Source organism: Delphinapterus leucas, chromosome 3 (assembly GCF_059928025.1).
Source record: "Delphinapterus leucas isolate spDelLeu-1000000601 "Yukka" chromosome 3, BTC_Dleu_Yukka2, whole genome shotgun sequence".
In the NCBI taxonomy this organism is placed as follows: Eukaryota; Metazoa; Chordata; class Mammalia; order Artiodactyla; family Monodontidae; genus Delphinapterus; species Delphinapterus leucas.
Genome location: NC_143131.1, coordinates 146,498,477 through 146,510,946, shown reverse-complemented (window position 1 = coordinate 146,510,946; position 12,470 = coordinate 146,498,477). Strand labels below are relative to the sequence as shown.

The 12,470-nt window shown below is 43.3% G+C and overlaps 1 protein-coding gene across 15 annotated transcripts in view; it reads left to right on the top strand.

The window, feature by feature from the left end:
- The first annotated feature begins 3,808 nt into the window (after positions 1-3,808).
- Positions 3,809-12,470, top strand: part of FBXW11 (F-box and WD repeat domain containing 11) — a 135,409-nt gene continuing 126,747 nt past the window's right edge. For 6 of the 15 annotated variants that reach the window (XR_016392854.1, XM_089909657.1, XM_022595119.2 and 3 more), the window contains exon 1: positions 3,810-4,196. Coding sequence is in view for 8 of the 15 variants with exons in the window: in XM_089909657.1 (XP_089765783.1) it covers positions 4,152-4,196 (45 nt within the window). In the remaining 7 variants the exon portion in view is untranslated. Of the gene's footprint in view, positions 4,197-12,470 lie in introns of all 15 variants that reach the window. The other 9 variants (XM_022595124.2, XM_089909664.1, XM_089909661.1 and 6 more) reach the window with 3 other exon arrangements.

Here is a 12,470-nt window from a genome sequence, read left to right as displayed (position 1 = left end):
TACCACATGGACATCCCATAGGGCTGCTTAAGTGTCATCATGACACGGCAGCTTGCTTCCTCCAGAGTGAGTAACCCAAGAGAGAAAGAGCAAGGAGGAACACACGACTCTTACGATCTAGTCTTGGAAGTCACACACCCTCACATCTGCCACACTCTCTTTTGTGAAAATTTAATACAAAAAATTATTAACTAGTAACAGGGTATTAAGTACTAAGGGGGTAAAGACAACTCTAAAGAATACAGAAATAGCAGTTATAGGGAGAAGCTACTACCTTTAGGGCTGAGGCAGAGTACTCAAGGAAGGAACAAACCTGGAAGAACCCTCCCACCCCCACTGCTAGGATGAGATTCAGATCTCACTAGAGAGAGGATAGTTATGGCCCATTGGATGATGTTGCTGAGGGGCTACAGGCTGGGGCTGGAAAGCAGGAAACTGCCCGCTAAGGTGCCACTGAACTCACTGGGAAGCACTCTCTGGATGTTCTAGCCACACGTGTGTGTGTGTGTGTGTGTGTGTGTGTGTGTGTGTGTGTGTGTGTGTGTGTGTGTGTGTGTGTGTGTGTGTGTGTGTGTGTGTGTGTGTGTGTGTGTATGTAGAGAGAGGGATACGGTTCTGCAAACCATCTGCTACTGTGTGCCACAAAGGCAAGAAGGAAAAGAAAGTATTCTGGAACAAGGAAGAGAAGACCCTTTGGCTGTTCTCCTCTAGGGCTCTCTATTGACAAAGTTAAGCACTATGCCAGCTGGCAGGGGAGAAATATTTACAGGGTCCCACTCCAGTATTTCAAAGCATGGAAAAGAAGGCTGGATTTGGAACTGAGAGGCTATAAATTGATAACAGGCACCCATATGCTCTGCTGCAGAAAAATAAATGTATTTCATTATGAAATGCTGTCTTAGACCCCAGTGGGAGTGTTACATTATATACACAGTATGTACATCATACTACCTTTGTACAATCTGAACAATTCTGAATTCTGAAGCATACCTGCACCTCGGGGTTTTGGTTAAGGGATTGTGGACCTGTACCAGTTTGCTGTTAGCATGTCATATAAACGCCAGTGCAGATCTATCTGAAAAACTGGGGGGAAAATATGCCTCAAGGTCTTCTGCCTTTATCTCTGACCAAATCTAATCGCCAGTCAGCATCAAGCCTAAAGCAATAAAAACACCTGAGGGTCTGAGTTCTTGTTTGAGAAGAGGAGAGAGCAAAGTGATAAGCCTAGGCTCGGTTTGCCTCTTAAACAGCTTGGGAATGACTTCTATCATATACATACCTTTTTCATCTTACTGAGCTCCTGGGATTTGACCCAATAATATCAGTATTTTTTTTACCTCTTAAGGTGGGATATGGTTTTAATAAAAGGAGAGAAACCTTGAGTTATCTCCATTACAGTTCCAATGTCAAGGGTTGCAAACTCAAATATCTATATGGGTTAAGCATACAACTTAAATGAGTAAAGCTTGCAGATATAAGGCAACAGGGAGCAGTGGTAACACTGGCAATCTATAGAGTAAATGCCTCATATAAAGAAGGTAATTGCTACTTAACCCCTGCATACTGTTGCCATGCAGATCCAGTACAGCAAGATAGTCTAACTGTTCAAGAGAAATTAGAAATTTGGATTTTAAATTGTGAGACTGTTGAATTTTGAAACAATAAAAAAGACAGTGCAGGATAAACAGACATACTGGGGGTTCATACTCAGCTTGTGACTCCTACCCTAGCCCTATGTGCTAGGTCCATGGCAAGCGCTGACACTTTAGAGGTCTTGGTAGGCTGTTACGTTAGTGGCCCCCAACGAACCATGACTCTGTATTCACAACCTTGCATAGTCCCTTCCCACACTGACTCTGGGCTTTGCCATATGGCTTGTTTTAGCCAACGGGACATTAGCAAGTTGGGTGCAACCAAAGGCTTGATAAGCCTTTGTTCATTGGGGCTTGTCCTCTTGGAAGCTAGTCACCGTGCAGAAGCCTGAATGGTAAGAAACGAGGTAAAGAGAGAGGCCCTCGAGAATAACCCGTTTTGATGAGCTCCCAGCTGATCGTAATCCCATAAGTAACATCAGCTTATACTATGTGGACCCAGCTGAGTCCAGTTAACCCACACAATTGTAAAGAATAATAAAGCACCGGTATTTTAAGCTACTAAGCCTTGGAGGTGGTTTATTATGATGCAATAGGTAACTGAAACAGAGGTCATTTATTTCAGCCCCTTTATTTTACTAATGAATGTCTCAAGGCCCAGACAAGCAAAAGGATATGGTGAAATTCAGACAGCAAATTAGTGGCAATAACTTTCCAGTTCTGTGCTCTTTCTTCCTATTGCTTTTCTTTCGATTCCTCTGGTGGAAAGCATCAGATTAGGACTATAAAACTTAAAACTCTACGTACACAGAACTTACACTGTGTCCTGCATGCATACAAATTACTGTAATAACTTGGTCCTTGGAAATGGAAAGATTTCTAGGTCTTGTCCCTTCACTTTACAGGTGCAGAGAATGCAAAACACTTGAGGAAGAAAAGCAGACATTTGGAAGCTGGCGTGATACATTCAGACAGGCAGTAATGTTACTAGATGATAGCCTGGCCCTCTTAGCTAGGCCTCGTGTTCCCCTGTTGAACATAAATTTCACGGAACATAAACGTTAGATGAAGCCATTCTGTGACCATGATAGATCAATATAAAAGCAAGACCGCTCCTTAATTACATTTGAACACAGGTAAAACATGATATTGCCCAAACCATAAAAAATGACCAAACATCCCCCATCCTGGCTAATGATGGACTCCTGCTTCTCTACCAATTAGACCTTCAGCCTCAGTCTAGCATTCCTTCTTTCTAGGTAAGATTTATCGAGATACCCAATCATAGAATCACCCCCACTTCCTGACAGCATCTTATCCAGAGTAAAGCCTCGCTTCCAAATGACCTGACAACTCCTACTGAGATGCCCCACAGTTCTTCATGGTGTGTGATCTCCCTTCCTGCAACCAGTCAGAAACCCAACTTGTTCAACTATCCGTGTGCCCCCTGGTCGTCTTTGGTTAGAGGGTACTGACAGACCTGACAAAGTTCACATAGCGCTGGAGGCAGAATTCACCAGAAGGAGTCTCCAGATCTCCAGCTGTGTTCCTTCTTAGCGCCTATCACTCTTGTGGTTAATGCCTGTCTTCTCCCCCCCAACCCCCACTAGAATTAAGCTCCATAAGAAGAGAGCCCTTGTCTGTAAGGTTCAGAGCTGATTCCCAGTGCCTAGACTGGTACCCGGCAGAGGCTGGAAGTTTAAAAAACATTTTCTGAACAAATGAATAAGAGGGGCTCAATATACACAGGCTCCCTTTCACCTCTCATCTCCTCCCAGTGCGTGGTGCATACAGACCATAAACCTCCTCTTCCCCAACTAAATTTCCAAACCCCTCCCTCCCGGGACGCCCATACTCTCAGAGCTTTGCCCGAACTTCTCTCCTTCGCTGGCCCCCTCCCACACCTGAGCCCCAAAACCATCCCCTCCAAAAGTATCTAGAACCCACCTGTCGCCAACACCTCACTCTACCATAGACGACAGCGCACCAGCCGCTCCGCTACCTAGGCGTCCTGGGCCCTGCAGACACCGACCGCGCATGTGCGGAAATCAGTCGCGCACGCAGGATATCTGTCAAGCGAAGAGTTGCCTCCGAGTTTCCGTCCGGGTCTGGGTAGCCTTGGGCTGCCAGGAAGTCAGGAGAAACTAGCCGGAAAGAGAACCCGAGCGCAGGGCTTTCTGGGACATGTAGTCGTATCGCTCCCGAGGCCCCACCTTGAGGCACCCCTTAATTCTTCAGGTCTGCACGTCTCGCATTCACAGTCCAGTGCTACTTTCGGCTCAGAATTCACCTTCGAGCTGTCAGGAGAGATTGGCCTGGTGTCGGCTTCTCGTTCCCACAACGCTCTACAGGGCCTGCGGCGCCTGCTGGGAGCTGTAGTCCTAGCTCTGCGTACTGCGTTCGCCGAGGGGGAGGGCGGAGCTGCCGGCGGCCCGGGCGGGCTGGCAGCTAGAGTGGGTGCGATAGCCGCCTCCGCCTCTGCCGCCTCCGCCGTCGCCTCCTCCGCCCGGGCTGTTCGCTGCTGCGCGGGGAGAGCGAGGCGGGGCCGCCGGGGCCGCCATGGAGCCCGACTCGGTGATTGAGGACAAGACCATCGAGCTCATGGTGAGTGCGGGCCGTTGGACCGTCCGTTCTTCCGTCCGTCCGGCTCCGGGCGGGCCTGCCCACCTCCCGCGCGAGGTCGGCCCTGACCCTTCTTCGCTGCCTCGGCCGGGACCTGGGCCCCCCGCCTTCCCTGGCCTCCGGCCCGGCGCGGTTCCTCCGGATCCCTCGAGATTTCAGGCCGGACCTGGCCCGGCCCCCTCCATGCCCCTCGTTTTTCCTCCCTCCCCCTCGTTTTTCCTCCCTCCCTTCCTCCTGTCTCTTGGCCCATGTCTCGAACGACCCTCGCTCGCTTATGCTGTGGCCTTAGCTCGCACTAGCTCTAGCATCTCATTCCCCCCTTAGAAGGGATTTTTTTCTTTCTTTTTTTCTCTGTTTCTCCGGTCCAGGCCTGCATCACTCTTGCAAGCCCCACTCAGGCCGAGTGAGATGCTGATGGGAGAGGGTACCGAGAAGATCTGTTAGGGCCTCGGCCTCCGCGTCCTACAAGGGGTCCCAGCACCCTGTCTTCAACCTAGGGCTGTGAGGATGCCGGCACAGGCCCTACAGGGGTGGAGGTGGAGAGCTCTCGGATTTGAAGATGTGGCCGATAAGGGGCCTCTTTCCCGGCCCCCTGTGGTGTCCGGCTTCTCGGACAAAGGGTTTCTTACTCGGCCGAGAGGGATGTTTGCATAGCAAGGCCCCAGGTACTCTGGATTCCATCTCCCAGGAAAGAGAAACTGTAACTTCACGTTTTCCAAAGCTGCTTTGGGAAATTGGGGAGGAGGGGGGAGGGGTTGTCCTCGTCACTGCCGCCAGTTCTTTCTTCTAGAAAAAGGGGGAGGGGGGGTGTCCTAGGGCCCTGGGGCGGCGATCACTCTTCTGTTAGAAACCTTTGGTAGCTAGGCCAAACTTCCTGGCCCCGCGAACACCCCAGCCCCCTTCCGCCTTAGGACTTTGAGTCAGAACGGGTTTTTAGAAACAGGACCACGAGAGAGTGGCTAGTAGAAATGAAGAATTTCCTACTTGGTGGATGATTTGGTGGAAGAAGTAAAATATGGCAATTTGAGCGTTAGGGGAATCAAACTGGGCTCCGGAGAGTTGGGAGGGGGAAGTCTTTGCCTCAGCAAACGGACATGCTCAGGTTTTCCTCCTGTGGAAACCTTGACAGTTTCTTTGTATCTCTCCTAACACAGTAACAACTTCTACCCCAGGGTTGAGAGGAAAGGTGAAAGACTCTACTTAACACAGCAAAATGTTTTCCTAGCCAGATTTTCTCCAGTGTGAAAATGTTTATTGAGTCAGTGATTCCACTGGGTAGGGTCGGTGACATCAGAGCCACTTCCCCCATTTAATGCTATAAATAATAAATGGTGACACTGAAAGTCTGTTGGATAGCTGCATGGTTTCTGTGGATGATGGTATCTGGGGAGTTGAGATGTATGTTTTAAAAATGGAAGTACAGTAGCATAAATACAGAGGCAGCTTAATATTTGCTGTCCTTTGCATAATTCACTAGACTTCTCCAGCAGTCTTGAAAACTAGAGGGAAAAAAAGCTCTGGTAGTTTCTGGTGTGTGTGTGTGTGTGTGTGTGTGTGCACGTATGGCTGCTTTCTAAGGGATACTGATACTTATGAGTTTTTGATGTTCATTTATTAAGTAATTTTTCCTTTCAGTACAATTTATCAAACTTTTGAGGTCAAGCCTTTGATATTCTTCAAATTTTGTATGGGGTTATTTTGGTAAAATATTTTAATTGGAGTTACATACATAGTACATATTCTTATGTGTGTATAATACATATACTTACAACAGGAGGAGTACTGCATAGCAAAAAATTGTAACTTGGTACCTCTTTGAAATTGGCTGTTCAGTGCTCCTTCCATTTCCATTCATTTAAAAAATAACTAGGGACTTCCCTGGTGGTCCAGTGGTTAGGACTCAGTGCTTTCACTGCCGAGGGCCCTGGTTTGATCCCTGGTCAGGGAACTAAGATCCCACAGACTGCACCGTGTGGCCTAAATAAATAAATAGTATTTGTTTGCAAAAGAATTAGAGTAAGTACATTGTAATCCATTTAATGTCTTTGAATGCATGTAGAAAAAAATTTCTGGCCTAAATATACTAGCATCCAGTGCTCATAAGTTTTGATTTTACATGATTGTACTTGTCTATGACCTGAAAAGATATTTCAGCCTTTTCAAGGACGTTATAAACTGGCATTCTTAGAAAATTTAACAAAGTGATTCTCTAGATCAATTTTACAATGGCTTTTTTTTTTTTACAATGGCTTTTTATAAACGGATTTTTATAGTCCCTCAAAGGGCTACCAGTTAAGCAGTTAAGACTCTTAGGCAACTCTTTTCCTAAACATATATGTATTTATTTTAGTGTAGTTGATAGCACAGGTACTTAACAGCTGATTTACTAAATCCAGGATCAGATGTAGGAATGATAATGCCTTGAAATCTAATTGAATGTGGCTTTTCTGTATTCACTGCGTTTTAATTAGAGTTTCCAGAACTAGGTTAAAAACATTTACATTTCAAAATAACATGATGAAAGGAGGGGGAGGGGTTAAACTGATGGTATTTTGAAAGCCTAAAGCATGAAATATTTTTAGAATTTTATGAGTCAGCTTCAGTACTCAAATATTTGTGATTGTGCTGCCTGTACCAGTTCGGTACTTAATGGTTAACAGGATAACTTTCATTTGATATTCCAGAGCTTGCTGTTTCAAAGAAAGGAAACAGTTCTTGGGTTTCACCAATTTCTTAATCTTCATTCCTCTACTTTCTTTGATTTTGATTCTTTCTTTTTTTCTTGCAGTTTTTTAGTTTACTGGGAAGTAAAACTGGTGATAGCAGAATCATTAAATCTTCAAAATATAACCCCCATTGTGACTCCTACCCCTGCCTGTGGCCAGGTCCACAAAAAGTGCTTCTGCAGCTGACCTACCTCGTAGGACTCAGTCTTTAATATAGACTATAAACTCTTGATCGAGCCAACTGAATTTACGATTGCTGTCAGTGAATAATTTAACCACCAAATGACTTTCGTGGCTTGATGTGGGCCCAGTACTGTACCTAGTTTGTGGGACTGTTTTTCAAACTTCTGACTTTGGTAAAATTAGCTTTATTATTAATGAGGTAGAAAAGTAGTAATCCATTTGGAAATATACAAAAGTTCACCAGACTTTGTCTAGCATGGTGGACTTCACCGGAAAGAATGAAACCTGTGCATTGTGTATCACATGATATTTAACACTTGAGTTAGAAGTAGTATGAGTTTATGTTCAGGCACTTATTACTAGAAAGCACTCACATAGCTGCTAATTGGAAAAAGATGGTTAGCCTTTCCTATTAGAAGATAGCAGAAGTTAATGTTAAAAGTTTGGGAAAGATAATCCTGCTTCCTCTGTGGGTGTGAGCGTACCCCTTCCCCCCTTTACACAAGTAATGGGTAGTTTATACTCTGTTGTTAGCCTCTGAATGGTTCCCCTCTTTGCTAAGTGACCGTAAGTGAGTCATTCCCCTCTGTGTTATCTCTAAATGGCTATATTACTTGTCGAATGTAGTGATATAGGTAAAATATATTGGATCTTATTAAGAAGCTGTAATATCAAATCTATTTTTAGAGCTATTGAAGTACAAACAGGCCACAAGGCCAAGGAGATGAAAGAAACTAAGTGACGTTATTAGAAATATTTATCTTTTTGTGTCCCCCCACCCGCCTTGTCATTGGCTTTCTGAGTGGAATAAGTGGGATTGTTTAGTGACTCCTTTAAGAAATTGGGTCTTACTTTGTCACCGTCACTTACCCTCATCTGCCACTAGCCATGTGTTGATTTACCAAATGCAGATAAAGTAGACAGAAGTTTAAGTAGGGTCCAAATGAAATAAATCACATGCATATGCATAGACCTCACTGACCTGCCTCAAGAGGCTGTGGCTCAAATATTATCAATTTTTACTCCTGATTTAGGAGTAGGTTAGATGTCCTTTCAGATTTGACAAGGATAAACATGATCCTGCTCACAAGTCTTGCCACTCTTTGGCCCCTGACTGCTGTCCCCTGAAAACTGCGAGTTCTGTATAGCACAGAAGAATCGCTAACCCATTACATAGGTTTACAGGACAGCACATGTATTTTTCTGAGTAGTACTGTTTGGTTCTATGAATTCTAGAAACAAACTTTTCTGTGCTGTGAGGTACCTGGGATCTTGGCTTCCATCTGGTGATATTTACAGTTTAACGGAAAGAAAGCATTTCAAGCCCTAGTAATTCAAATTCCAGCCTCTCTTCAGCTTTTTCTTCTCACATTCCTCACTTATTCTATATTCCAGCCAAAGCGTGGGGATCCGTGGTTCTTCAGATTCTGCTCACTGTTTCCTTTGTCAGCACTGATATGAACTGACCTAAACCCATGTATTTAAGGCTACGGATGTTTATGGGAAGGACCTAATAGTTGGTGCTCTGGCCAAATTGCTTTAGGTCAGGTCTCAACAATCCTCTCTTCCACCTATGCTGATAAAGTACTATCCCCTCAGAACACAGTTTAGATGCCTTCTCTTTTTGATGTCAGTTTATATTATGGTGGCAGATACCATTTTGGTTTTTTATCTATAGCACTGCCTATATGATAATCGTCGTTAAATGAATGAGTTCTGACACTTTATCTTGTGGCAGTGAACATCTTCTGGGCTTGTATTATAGTTTCCTGTTTGTGTCCCCTATTAAATGATAAACTCCTCACAGTGCCTCTTGTAGTAGGTGTTCAGTAAATGTTGAGTTGAACTTTCCTGTTGATTGCGTGTATTATTGCTGTCTGCCTGTATCTTAGCCATCTTCTTTTCTGGAAATTCTCACCTATATCACTAGTTCTTATGATAATTTGTTCCTAACTCTTATGGGACTTATCAGACCTTCCTGTGTATCATAAAAGTTTGATCATGTCTAAGCTTCTCTTCCAGAGGCTGTATCTGATTGTCCTTTGAATCCTTCACTACACTTCACACTTGGGTGTGCAGTAGGTATTGATATAAATTAACGTTAGTTTTTTTTCCATGCTGTGAAAACTTTTTAAGATTTCCTTTTGGTGCTTCCCTGGTGGCGCAGTGGTTGAGAGTCCGCCTGCCGATGCAGGGGACACGGGTTCGTGCCCCGGTCCGGGAGGATCCCACATGCCGCGGAGCGGCTGGGCCCGTGAGCCATGGCCGCTGAGCCTGCGCGTCTGGAGCCTGTGCTCCGCAACAGGAGAGGCCACAACAGTGAGAGGCCCGCGTATCGCCAAAAAAAAAGATTTCCTTTTGATAATCTTAAGACAAAGGTGGAGATGGATAGACGAGAAAGACTGCTAAGGGGAAAAGGAAGGTGGGATGTGGTACACAGACATTCATAGACATTTTAACCATTATTTACAGACTTTTATACACATACAGATTGATTTATATACATCCTAGAGAGTGGTTGATAGAAGGACTGAGAAAACCAAACTCCTTTTATATCTGTTGACGTGAACTTGCCAAACAGTCGATAAGTTCGAAGGATCCTGTGACCTTAGAGAAGCGTGATTTAGCATAAAGGGCATGGACTCTAGAGTGAAACACCTGAGTTTGTATCTTAGCTGTCACTTGCTGGCTGTGTGACCTTAAGAACATTAACGTTTAAACTCTGGTATGATTTCATTATGTATAAAAATAAGAAAATGTGGGTATTGCTGCTGGAAGGATTATGAGAGATGCATGTGAAAGGACCTTGCAAAGACTTGCCTCTCAGCAACTACCTGCCAAGCTAACTCTCCCCACAAGTACAGGGACCATATTTTGTAAAGCACAATCAAGACAGATGATGTGAGGAAGGTTTTAAATTTTCCCCCCGATTTGTGTGTGTATTTAATTGTGAAGCTTTACAGAGGCCTAAAATTCAGTTGCTTTTAGCCATACATTTAACGAGGCATCTTTGGAGGAGATGATGAAATCATACAGAATAAGTACTGTCTTGGAAATCTGGGAAGTACTGTTACAATTACTAAGAACTACCAATTAGCCATAATTAGACATGTACTCTACCTGTGGAGAGAACCCACTTAACCCTGTTTTAGGTATCCTGGTAGAAAGAGACTGGTAATTGTTCGTATTAACATTGAGCATTGTGATTTATGTTTGATCAATTTAGTTTCGACAAGGAAATTAGGATTTTCAAATTCTTATTCTTGTTTTAGCAAAGCTGGTGATTTTGACCTTTAACAGAATAAGTGGTGACTATCCTACAAGATTTCCTCCTGAGTTGTATTGTTGTTCATTGAATTAGTTGAGAAAAGGGGAAAAACCTGTTGGTCAAGAAAGTGCTTGTTACCCTCAGTTCAGTTTCTGCTGATCGTAATTGCCTCACAGGAAGCTTGTCTTTGTAGGCAAATGAGAGACCAGCCAGGAAGACCTGACAGTCCAGTAGGGTATCTCTAACCTGGATCTTATTATTGTTTTAACAAAATTCAAAGATTGCAGAGTTCAGTGATGTCAGCAGGAAACATTTTTTAGGAAATTCCCTCTCAGGGTTAGTCAACAATGAAGACCTTCACAGAATGGAAAGCAGTGAAGTAGAAACAGTGAAACATTAACATGTAAATTGAAAAAGATGACCGAGTAGAGAGATGGGCAAATACCAAAGTACAATGAATATAGGAAACCATTCTCTAATAGCAAACCTCTGATCCACAGAAGAAAAAGAAAAATGAGAGCTCTGCTGTTAAGAAAAAGGAACCTGAGTATTTTTTTTTTTGAGAGTTAAATTCAGAACACTTAACCAGTTTTGGGAACTAATAATAAAATATGTTTTGGTTCTGTGAAATGATTGCTTAGGAGACTCAGAGAGAAAGGGGCAGGGGACAGGAAGCAGTCAGTCCTTACGTTCCTGGTCTGGCATCTATTAATCTTTGTTTCTCTAGCATAAGGCCTGCCACCAATTAGGCATTCAGTAAATGTTTATTTGAAGGGAAGGGGGGAAAATTAACTCACTAATACAAGAAAAAGCCCTGACAATGCAAGAGGTTCAGAAGTGAGTCCGTTAGTCAAATTGTTGTGGCTGTGTTTTGCTATAATTGTTCGGCATTTTGGTTATAGCAGTGAGTTATACTTTGAAAAGCAGAGTATATTGCTCTAGCAGTTAACTGCTAGCCCACTAGCAGCTTTTGTCAAAATTGGGTTTTTAGTTTATTCTTAGGCTCTAGAGTAATGAGAAGAGCTTGAACAATTATTCTTTGCTTGTGATTTTACTCAAATAATGCCTTTAAGTTGAGGGTATTAACATATTTCCACCCGTTTGTTATGAAGAGGTTAATCTTAGACTTGTACTTCAGTCAGTCACCTCAGTTGCTTTGCCTGTAACATGAAAAATCAGAACATCTTTAGTCTTTGCCTGTGGACTATTTATTGATCTTGGAATTTAAAAATTCCTTGGTTTCAACTGGGTTTGGGATTCTTTGTCACAGACACATCTTTGCTGCTAAACACAGTCTACTTGGGCAACGTTATAATGTGTTTTGTTATAAAATTAATATTGTGGGCCTTAGAATTGCATGGCTTTTTGTTACTGAAATGCTTTTAAGTGGCTAGATCAGGGGAGTCAGCCCTTTCAGGATGGCTCAACAAGTTCAGTTGTATTTTAGTTCAGCTAGGCTGAAATACTTAACTCTTCTGTATTTTTGTGGTTCTCCCTTCTGACGTCAGTTAGCTTAAAGCTTGGTTTCTTCTGCCCCAGGAATCATGGTCTTTCTGATCCATGGACTGTGGACTTGGGACGCCACAGTATTCTGTGAAAAGGGCATGGGCTCTACCACCTACTAGATATGGGACTGTGGGCAAGTTATTTCTTCTCATATTTTTTGAGAATTAAATATGAGTAATGAATGTAAAAGGCCTGGCCCATTAGTAACCCTTCAATAAAGGTAGGTATTATAATTACTGCCGGAACATTTTGGCAGTAGTGTGACAGTTGAGGAAGTAGCAAATTTATGTGCAAGCAGCTTCACAGTCTTTGGATTTTTAAGTTTTTATCTATGTCATTCTGTTGAATGTCTTTTTCTCTCTCCCTTGTAGTTTGTTTAGAGTTTACAGTCTAATGGAAGAGTTGGTATGGTAATAAAAGAATGTTGATATAATGTGGAGTGGGCTTATGTATTTAAAGGTGTTATCTAGTAAATTGTTTATTAGTGTTCTTTATTATTTTCCCTAATTTACCCAGTGACTGGCCATTGTGGGGGATTGGCCTTTATTGAGTCAGAAGTTTACTCTTAAAGTT